Source organism: Bactrocera latifrons, unplaced genomic scaffold (assembly GCF_001853355.1).
Source record: "Bactrocera latifrons isolate USDA-ARS-PBARC rearing strain unplaced genomic scaffold, ASM185335v1 scaffold_37, whole genome shotgun sequence".
Classification (NCBI taxonomy): Eukaryota; Metazoa; Arthropoda; class Insecta; order Diptera; family Tephritidae; genus Bactrocera; species Bactrocera latifrons.
Window position 1 is genome coordinate 177,403 of NW_017537012.1, and position 11,462 is coordinate 188,864.

An 11,462-nucleotide genomic window follows, 5' to 3' on the forward strand; every position below is an offset into this window, starting at 1 on the left:
GAAGTTGAATGCATCCAAATAAGTAGAGTACTTCATTACGTGTGTGATTATATGTGTATTGGTGGTGTTGTGTCGCGGTGCAGTGTTCGCTTCGCAAATAGTGTGCGCGTATAATAGAAATCCAGAAGTTTTTATTGCTTTAATTAATTATATTTATTGCAATTTAGAAAATTGGCACAGCAAATGTGTATTAGAACTTTCTACATTTCGTTTATGTGTGTGTGTGCCAAGCAGTTTCGCTCAATTGTGTGCTATTGCTGCGAGCAATTTTCATTACTTYCAACGCATTTTTAATTTCACTTTCTAATTATTCATTTCCAACTTTTTTTTTATGATTTTTACTTTTAAGTTKCACTTAGCAGCTTTGCAGCAGGCGCCTCTTTCCTCTTACACCGCACTTAATTCCTACGCTGATTGCAGCATTTTTGGCTTCTTCATTCAAGCACTCACTCGCTCAGGCGTTCGCTWTTGTCATCCGCCTGCCATCAGTCGCAGCAGCAAAAGTTACGCGCTTCGTTTGTTTCCTCATTTTTTCATTTAATTTTTCGCACTTTTCTATTCAGCGTCCATTCCTCAACTCTTTGCTTCGTCCTTGCTCCCACCATTTCTTGTTTTCTTTTCCATTATTATTTGCCTTTTAGTAATTTTTTGTTTTTACAGCGCTTGCAAATAAAGCGTTGAAAAGTTTTCCTTTTCTCTATTCGTTCTCGTCATTTTGAAGATTATGATAATCATCATTAGTTGATTTTCTGCTGTTGCCTGCATTGTTTGCTCATTCAGTATTTTCATTTTCAGCAATTTCTTTAGTAGTGCTTCCCTTCCGGCACGCACAACTGTCACACTTCCGCTCCACGTCACGCGGCGTGCGCTCACGCTGTTGCGCTCATTGTTTATATTCGCGAATTAATGCAAATGTCCTTGCGCCTTTCGGCTCTTTCGCACAGCAACAACAATGCCGTTTGCTTATTTGTTTGCAGCACACTGTTTTCTCTTCTACTTGCAACTAACTTGCTCTGCACTATCTCTAACTGTAATCGAAAATTTACTCCGAAATTTATTGAGTGGAAAATATACAATGCGTTCAACTACTGCAGTTGATGGCAGCATTGTTAAAGGATTATCAAGGATTTCTTCAGCACATTTACGTCTTCATAATTGAAATTGGAGTTGGCTGTTGAGGAAGTTTAGTTAGTCTCCGAATGTGAATGGAGTGATTTTAAAGTTTTGAAATTAGTTTAAAGTAGCTCGCTGAGAAAGAGTTTGTAAGAAATGAATATCTAATTTTTGGGCGTCGTAACTGGATACTAATTAAATTTCCTCAAAAAATATTGTTCGATAATAGGCCTTAAAACCTGTGAACAGATAAGTAAATGTGTCTCTAAATCAACGCAAGATTTAAATAAGTTATCTCAACAACTCGTGAGAACATATATACTCCTTCATCATCAAAATTCACAATTCTTGCTCTGAAGTTCGAAAGCTCACTTCGAGAGAGCTATCATGCCAGAGAGCTATAACGCCAACTACTTATCTCCTCATTTCCTTGAAGTCTAGGTAAATCAACGCAGAAACTCAGTTAATCTTACAGCTTGGAAAGTGCACACTGACTAGGTTTCCAATGAGTCCTGGCAGTAGTCTGACCACTCTTCGCTACTTTTGCGAATTATACTGGGCCAGGCGGGACCTTTGGATGAAAGTTTTCTAAGTCTCGCCACCTCGTTGGTCTTTTCAAATCCACTACAAAAGTTTTTCCAGGAGTCTCGCTTTGTATTGCGCTCCAAAATCTCGTAGTTTTTTAGAAGATCTTCATATTCGTTCCAACAGTCCTTTTTTTGCTTTCTGCTAACTTGGTCCACTTGATGCAGTCCTGTACTTTGCTTGCGTCTGCAAGGCCCAAGCGCCTTGCTAATATAATCACCCATCGTGATAAAATGAGTCGACTTAGCCATGTTTGTCCGTCTGTCTCTTTAAAGTCCAATTATATTTTTACAATTTTTTATATGAGATATGTCCATCACCTCATATACAACTACAAAAAAACCTGTTAATGTTCTACTCAACGCTAAGTCATTTCATGGCTTGTGAGTTTAGAGGTTATGTGTTATTCAAAAAATCAAAAAATATTTATTTTTCATTTGTTGACGTTTCATTGCGAAATTCCGCAGCAACTTACCAATTGCGCAATATTGTGCAAATAAATCAACAAGCAAATATGAATTTATGATTTTCATGCTCATTTCCTTGCTGAGGCAATTGTCATTGCAAATACATTGCATTACTCACTCATTCTATAGCTCATTGTACTGGCGGCGCTGCATTCTGCCATTCCGCTGTTTGTTGTCCTCCAAAATGATTATTGTCGCAATATGGAGGCGTTGCAGTCACAGTTGCACAGTTGTAATAATAAATGATGTAGCTGCATTTGTGGCACACTCGAAAGGGCACACGCAAGCAACAATGCCACGCTAGCCAATTGTTGCATAATTTACTTGCAATTGCGATTTCAATTGCTGAAATATTATTGCTGCATAAATGAAGTTGATGGCTACGTAGCGGAAACAATTAAAATCATTAAACTGCTGGAGCAACACGCAAAGAGTTAATTTATGTTTTGTTGTGACATAAATGCTATTGGGAGAGAGCTCAGCGCAATTGATTATTTGAAATTGAATGCTGATGATGCATGATTTGTAGGAGTTTCCATAGGTATTTAGCAGGTCAATTGAAAAGTCATCTGTGCACTCACTCACTTTGCACAGAGCTTTTTTATACCACAAATATTCGTGAATATTATGACATTCCTTGTTATTCATTTTTTTTTCGCAATAAAAAAGTTGCTGCACTCGAAAGATATAAATCACAAACCAATGGACAAACTAAAAATCATATGGGTTCATTGATTTTTTGATTCAATTTAGCCAAGTCCACAACCTTTTTTTACATTTACCCAAGTCAGCAAGTTTTGTTGAAAAATCGTGTGGGTTCAATATTGGTAGTGATATTTATAGTTAGGCAGAGATTTTAAATTGATATAAGTCGGTAAAATCTTGGTAAAGACGCAATTTTCGACCCTCTAAAAGTTTTTCTAGTGTTTCAGCATAACTTTCGATTAAGATAATCATGCAAATATGAMTTTTTCTTGAAAATAAATATTGTTCGCAAAGTTATTTGAAATTTTGTTGTGACAAAAATTCTTCGGCTTCGTCAAGTATAATATTATTTAATTAAAAAAATTCCTACCCCGCATTTTTACCTCAGTTAACAATTTTCGCGTGTCTACTGTTTATAGATTCTTTGCTCATTTTTTTTTTTTTTACGACGCATTTCTGACAATTCAAGTTAATTGTGCGTAAAAAATTAATTTAATTCCCTCAAATTGCCTGTTTGTTTGCTGTTAATGATAAGTGCTGCGGTTTTGCATTTAAAATTTCTTAACGTTATTTACACTTGAGTGGTTGAATCGAACACGTGCGCTGGCTTAATGAAGCTCACTGGCCATTCACACTCAATAACAATTTCATTAAAATATTTGTATATAAGCATAGATTTACAACCACCTTGTTACTGCCACAAGCAGCTTACTCTTAACTACAGATTTACTGTTATGACTCTTTGTAATCTCTTATGTCACGATATCGGCTACTGGCTGTAAAGCTAATTGGCAGAAAAAGATTGTATCAGCATTAATTATGCAATATCAGTGGAATTCAGAGTCTAAATAAATATAAGGACAAAGTGGAAAGTCTTTTAATGATAATGTATTTTTTTTTTTTATAATGTTGATTTTTATTTTTATTTTTTGCTGATAAGATTAACCAACCAATACCTTACTGAAGTGATTCAAATTTAATGTTTATCCACCATGAGTGGTTGGGTTCATTTAAGATACTAATTCGTCAGTAAGTATGAACCAGTACCTGACTGAAGTGATTCACATTTAATGTTTATCCACCATGAGTGGTTGGGTTTGTTTGGGATGATTATCTGTCAGGCTATGAGTGGTTGGGTTCATTTAAGATACTAATTCGTCAGTAAGTGACATAAGGGGGTTGCTCTCAAATTTAAAATAATTTTCAGACAGTAAATGTTTAAACAAAAATTTTCAGTCGAATATACTTTTGTATCTAATTCCTTGTATTCATAATAARACAAAAATATCATTCGCTATCAGCAAATATATGAAAACGAGCGAAATTGAAGCCATAAACAATTTGGTCGCTCGTGACTTAACATGATCTCAACATTATTTACGATGCACTCAGACTAAAAAATTGTGCAATGTGTGTATATAATTATGTAAAAAGTGTCAGTACTCTGAATATCTAAATTTTAGTGCGAAAGTACTTGAGTCGTTTGAGCGACTACTTATCTAGCTTCATTTGCTCACTTGTAGATTTCTATTGATTTCGAGCCTGTATAGTTGTCTCTATGACATCTTTATAAACTGTGTAGAAGTGCCTGGTGTAATTAAATTTTAAAACTTTTATATTTTACACCACTTATTGTTGATCACTGCGCTGTTAGTTGCATTCGGTTCCGAAAAAGATATTATTACTACTACTTATATACCATAAGAACATTAATGCCCCCTTTGGTTTGATGTGTATAAGAGACAGCTTCGGTTCCGAAAAAGATATTATTACTACTACTTATATACCATAAGAACATTAATGCCCCCTTTGGTTTYTCCAATGTCTGCGACCCTTTGTTTACATTTAGATATGTGGATTATAGACTTATTTTCCTTTGGGGTCCGTATCTTTGTTTACACTTTATAAGTTCAATGACCCTTTTGTTTATATTTGGTCAATTCCACTACCATTGTTTACATTTGAAGTCACTGACCTTTGTTTACATTTTATGAGGACGTTTGGCTGAGGTCAGTGGCCTCTTTTTTACATTTATGGTCGGTTGCCTTTTTTCTTTACATTTAGCCAAGTCCACAACCTTTATCCTGTTTTAAGTCACTTCATCGCGGMGCAAGAGTCACCTAGGCACGGTGTCAGATTTCCTTTTATAGAGCCAGATCGCAGCCAGCTTCTCGTAAGTTCAACTTATGATTTTAAAATCACATTACATCGAAGCGCAAGTATGAGATGGGCACTGCCAAGGCCAGCCTCATGAAATCTCAGACTTTTTTTCCTGCAACTTATTTTCAAATGACCCAAGAGCCACTTACCGGCAGCTGTGCCGCAAATAAAAACTCTGAAGCCATAAAAAAATCACGCAATTTATATACTGTTACAAAAGATACATGTATGTATGTAGGTATATSGGTGTAGTTCTGAGAATTGCAATCATAAAATGTGCGAACATTTAAAATTATTGTATTACGAAAACCACTTGCTGAGCGCAGTGTGCATGCGGCGATTTAAAGAAGTSTGAGAGACAATTAATGTAACTCGACAGCGTTGCAGACAATAACAGGAAATACGATTACGCTTCCGGAGCAAAGTGCAGCGCAGAAAAGGAAGGATCATATGAATGTAATRCAATAGTGGCAGTGTCAGCTGCTTSTGACTCCGCTGTGAGTGTGTGCGTTAAGTTGATTTGTGTGAGTGYGTGCACGCTACAGTGCGATTGCATTTGTGTATGTRTATGTATAACTAGTATGTTTATWTSAATGTGTATAAGYAGYAAGCTTGTATGTGTATGTTTAGTGTAAAGTTAAGCCTTTCTGGCGTTTTGTTTTCTCTCGGTTTTGAAAACWGCAGGATCCCCAGCATGTGGCAGCGCAATAAAAACGTATAACACAAGGCAGCTGCCTAAGSGCAGCGGCGCAACGAGTGCAATATGAGCCGCTGTATTACTGTATGCAAGTGCTGCATTAGAGTGGGACAGTGTTGCGCGCCTTCGTAGTAAGCTAGTGGCTTATAAGCCAGCGTAAAGCATATTTAGCAAGTCTTCGCRTTGGGAAATAACAAATTTCATGAAAATGTACACTTTATTTCAGCATTCCGTGCGGTATTTCTTTGCGTGCAACCAGAAATATTTTATTCCCATAAACCAGAGTTTCCTCAAAGTACCAGAAATCCCTTAGACACAAACAAAACTTATTACCGAAGCTCTACCGCCGGCATGCGCTTTACCACACCCCCCACCTTGTCTCGGCAGAACTGTTACATCACGTAGAAATTAAAATTCCAGCAGCAAGCGTTGCAGTGACTTTGATTTCGCGGCAGCCACAAGCGTAGCAAAAAAGAACGCATGSACACGTTGTCGATAACATTGAAAAACGCCGGAAACTGCAATGAAAGCGCAGTCAGAGGAAAATGAAAAACTAATAAACAGCAGCGCAGAAAACAAAGCCAACAACGTGCAACTTCAATCGAAGAACAACGCCCTGCCACATAATGAACTGCAAAAAGTTAGTGCGCAGCAGCAATCAGGCGGCAAACCTGCTGGCAAACTTATAATCTATATATGAATACACACATATTATATATATACATGTATACAGTATCCAAAAAAAATATGTGTACACTATGTATGTGGATTAATCAACAACGAATTGATGATGTTGAGTAGTGCTCATAGCTCTTTAATCGCAATAAAACCGAATTTCAGTGTCCTGTTTCCTTTAAGCCAAGCCCACAACTTTTGCTTACACGTTTAGCCAAGTCAACAACCTTTGCTTACATTCTTGGTTATTAAGCGTCAACGTGTGAATATGGATGAAACGTGGCTCCATCATATCACAACGGAGACATGCACATGATAGATCGAAAGACGGAAAGCCAAAGAAGTCGGCTTGCAAGGTTATGACATCAGTATTTTGAATTACTAAATTAAACTTTTAAGTTTTGAACTCTTGTTAGAAATATTCAAATAATAGTCAAAAATGTGCTAGTGTATCCATAGTTTTGTCGGATACTGTAYATACTACATTTGAATGTAACTATGTAATACTGCACATTCCACGTTGCAATTTCACGTACTCCGTACAGCGTGGCAACGTCAAAGGCAACGCAAATGTGCAGCCAGAAAAAGCACTGCACTTCATTGCTACGAGCAACAACACAAAAGCGGTGAGCAGAAAAAGCGCTCAACATTTGGTGATAAGAAATGAAGTCGTTAAGGAAAAACAACTCGGCAAGTAGAGCCAGCGATGACGGGTAACGTTTTATTGGAGCGTAAAAGCGTAAAGTAGCGTGGGAGTAAAAATTAAAAAAAAAAAAAAAACTAGAGAATCGTTAAAGGTCAATGCAAATATAGCGGGGAGCCAAGCGAGGGGAAAAAAGGTAATAACCATCAAAGCGCAGTGTTAATGAAAAGGTGGCAAATGGCATTGCTGTTTGTGGCAGGTGCTAATGAGTAAACGATGAAATGAATGCGTCAAARGTAAACAAAAGGAATTTAATGGAAACGGTGGTGAAGATATTTAAAGGGAGATGTTGCCTGTTGAAAGTCGTTGGTTAATTAGGACAACAAATTGTGTGAGCGAGATCATAATGTAAAATGTGATCTACTGGAAAATCATTATACCGATCGCTGAAGAGCTCTTCTTATTTGAAAAAAGGAATGATCTTCTTTTGTCGCGACAGATCTACGTTTTCCATATGCTTGGTTTTTGCAGAATTTAATAATAGAATTTAAGGCAGGTCCTCGAAAACTTGTAGAATCAAAAATTTGACGGAGACAACCACATATTGCCAGTCGAGCTACAGAGCTACAGGCTTATTATGCTTACTTAACTTTCTAGGAAACCCTATAAAAAAAAACTCCCTAAGTGAAGGCACAGCGGAATCGCAGACAACTAGGAAGTTGATGAGGTGGCGAGATGCCGAGGAAGAATTCCTAACTCTGATGCCAGTAATACGGAAACGGGACGGTGCTCCCCATGTTTTCTACTACTAGACAGCTTTGCGAGAACCTCGCTAGACCCTTTTGGGCCACAATCCACCGTAAAAGATTCAATGAGCTCTTTGCCCTCAGTAAGGCTAGTCACTCTCTAGTTGTGAGGGATCTAATAGGGGGGTTTATTAGAGAAGATGAGGTACCTAGTACTTCTTTCTGAAGAGCTTTATTTTTTCATCTCTTATATTCATCTTTTATATAAATTATTCCTTCTCTTTTTCAATTTACCTTATTCAAAGAAATTTCAAACAACTGTCTGTCTCTCTCTCTCTTTCAGCAAATCTCATTGGCATCGATACAATTCATCAGCAGACGCTCTCCGGTCAAGAAATGGACCAACTAAATGAGCATCAGCTCGACAAAGTCGCYAATAATGTGAGTGTTTTCTATCGTGTGACACCGCGTCATAAACTCGCGATCGTAAAATCTCTACAACGTACGGGAAATATTGTCGGTATGACCGGTGATGGTGTAAATGATGGTGTCGCTTTGAAGAAGGCGGATATCGGTATAGCAATGGGCAAGAACGGAACGGATGTCTGCAAAGAAGCCGCTGATATGATACTAGTCAATGATGATTTCCATACCATAATGTGAGTAAATTGTTTTCTTATAATTTTTTATATCATGGTTTATATGGAATATCATTTTCGCTACCAAAATTATTCCCGCACTCATAAACTTCTTAATTTTCAACACTTTTTTGTTTGAAAACTGTAAACTACTTTCATATTATGCTCTTTGCTCACCATATACATATCCAAGATCGCATCCCATCTCATGAAACTGCTTGACTCTTTACTTCACCCTCACTATTATTATTCCCGCACTCACCAAGTTCTTAGTTTTCATTATGTCGCACATTTTCAACACCTTTTTTTGTTYGGAAACAGTAATTCTCTATCATAACATGCTTTTCCGCTCACCATATACACATCCAAGATCGCATCCCATTGCATGAAAATGCTTGACTCTTTAGAAATATATATTTTTTTGACGATTCTCCCTTCTCATATCAAATTCTCAGTGCCGCCATCGAGGAAGGCAAGGCTATCTTCTACAATATACGCAATTTCGTACGTTTCCAATTGAGCACCTCGATTGCCGCTCTCTCATTGATCGCGCTCGCTACACTCATGGGTATCGCCAATCCGCTRAATGCCATGCAAATCCTTTGGATCAATATTATCATGGATGGGCCACCAGCGCAATCGCTCGGYGTCGAACCGGTCGATCATGATGTACTCAAGCAGAAACCACGTAACGTYAAACAGCCGATGATAACGAAATCAGTGATCGTGAATGTGTTGCTRAGCGCCAGCATYATAGTGCTCGGCACATTATGGGTATTTCAGCGCGAAATGGCCGACGGCACGATGGGCAAAACGAAGCGCGACACGACCATGACTTTCACGTGTTTCGTYTTTTTCGATATGTTCAATGCATTAGCGAGTCGTTCGGCAACGAAGAGCGTCTTCAAGATCGGCTTGTGCACGAACAAAATGTTCCTACTCGCTGTCGGTTTCTCAATTATCGGGCAAATGTTGGTCATCTATTTTCCCCCACTACAAATGGTATTCCAAACGGAAGCGCTCTCTGCTTACGATATACTCTTTTTAGTATCGCTCACATCGTCGGTGCTGATCGTAGCGGAGATTAAGAAGTGGTTCGAGCGCACAATGGAGCGTAAGATGTACAAGACGCGTTCCGAGTTAGATTTCGTATGACAAAAAGCAAGCGCTGGAAGAAAATCGTCAAACGTAAAGAATGATTAAGCTTAGCAAAATAAAATACACACAAACCACAAACAAACAACACGTAGCAAGGAGTGCGTTGGAWKGATGGCACGGAGCGAACGAACTTGGGCGGGCGAATGACGAACGGATTGCCGTGAATGGAATTGGGGTTAGAAGCGTAAAAGTATAAAAACAAAGAAAACCACAAAAAAAATCGAAAATGTTTTGGGTACACTGGGCGTAATTTTAAGCGAAAGCAAGAGAGCAACATGAAGTAAAACGAAAGAGAGCAAAACTAATACAATACATTAAACGTCTCTTTAACTTTATATGGCTTAATTTTCATTGTAATTAGTTGGTATTTAAATGCATTAAGCGAAATGACTAAGTTAGTTGTTAGTTAGCAAAAATGGTGAGCGAGTTAAAGAAAGGATGCTTAAAGTGCTGTGCAGTTCTGGACTAAAAAATATGGAATTTGCTGAATAGAGTAGTGCAATTGGTTATATAATGAGGAGCTCCGGTTGCAAGTTGTGGAGCCTGACGAAATATTGGATATATTTTACTTACTAATTTCAAGCGGTTTCTGAGGACTTCTTTSTTTAATTTTTTTCTTGTAAGGTCATTTTAATTTTCGTATAATACTTTTATTTAGTTCGTTTGTTTGTAGTTTTTAAAATTATTACATAACCAGGAGCGCTTATATTCGACAACATGTTAAAGTAACTCCAGTTGTTTTTCAGTAAGAGCGAATAAAAGCTGTCCACATTGTTTGAGACTCAAAACAAAATTTTTTCTAAGCATCTAGCAAGAGTCTAACTATACTACTTCTAGGGATAAGGGATATACTCAGACTTTTACTAGAAATTAAAATAATTACTCAAGCTTAAGTCTGAAGGGACTTTAAATATTGACATGCATATCTATTTTTCAATTTGAWGACACAAAATGTCGCTAAAAACTGCCTAAGTCAGCATTTGCGCAATAATGTTGCCAAGACGGTAGCTACAAGTGACATAAGCTCAAGTCGACTTGGAGTAATAGCAAATTTCTACAAACTTATTCATATTCGCAGCGATGTAAATTGTCTTATCCCATGGAACTCAAAGTTGTAAGTTGTTTTCCCATGCAATCGGCAGCTTGAAAGCAGGATTTTACTAGTATTGACCAGGTTTATAGTTCAAATGTTGCGCAATAATGTTGCTGAAAGTAACTTAAAGCTGAAAGTTCTATTACCATACCAGACTCAAAATTTTGAGTTAATATGTATTGTTAATTTTGCGCAACAATACTGCTCAAAGTGTCCTTTCGTTTACATGGTCATTTTAAGACTATAAAAACACTAGGAGGTTTGACTGGAGAGTTCAAATATTTTATTTTTTTATTTGTTTTTTTTTTTGTGGTAGCTAACTCGTTTAATCGATATTTTTTTTGAAAAATAAGTTTTTTTTTTGTTGTGGTTATGTTGGTTTATATCTTTTCGTTTGTTTTTGTTAAAACTTTTTCGACTTTATGGAAATGATTTAGCCTTTGTAAAAGCCATCACATCCTTATTTGCTCGCTTACTTTTAGATTTTATCGAATTAGTTTTAGATTTAATTTTAATTACATAATGTACTGTATGTGTATTAGTTATTTTTKCTTGTTGATTTTCTGAGAAATCGAACTAGTTGCCAGCTTGGAATAATCATAACGTTTTATATAAAGTTGAAATACAGGGTATAACTTCACTTAGCATTAATATAGATGTCCCTTTTAAAATTACAAAAATTATTAGTATTTTCTTTTATTAATTCTAACAATTTCGGTTCTGTGTTTTTAATTATATTAAATTATAGGTGTTTTAGTTATAGTTTTTTGAGTTATAAAAAT

The 11,462-nt window shown here is 36.9% G+C and overlaps 1 protein-coding gene across 7 annotated transcripts in view; it reads left to right on the forward strand.

Annotated features, from left to right (window-relative positions):
• The window catches only part of LOC108971965 (calcium-transporting ATPase type 2C member 1), a 110,032-nt gene extending 100,110 nt beyond the window's left edge, over positions 1–9,922 (forward strand). For 6 of the 7 annotated variants that reach the window (XM_018938333.1, XM_018938337.1, XM_018938335.1 and 3 more), the window contains 2 exons: positions 8,135–8,450; positions 8,885–9,584. In XM_018938333.1, coding sequence (XP_018793878.1) covers positions 8,135–8,450; positions 8,885–9,584 — 1,016 coding nt within the window. Of the gene's footprint in view, positions 1–8,134; positions 8,451–8,884 lie in introns of all 7 variants that reach the window. The other variant, XM_018938334.1, reaches the window with a different exon arrangement.
• The last annotated feature ends 1,540 nt before the right edge of the window (positions 9,923–11,462 follow it).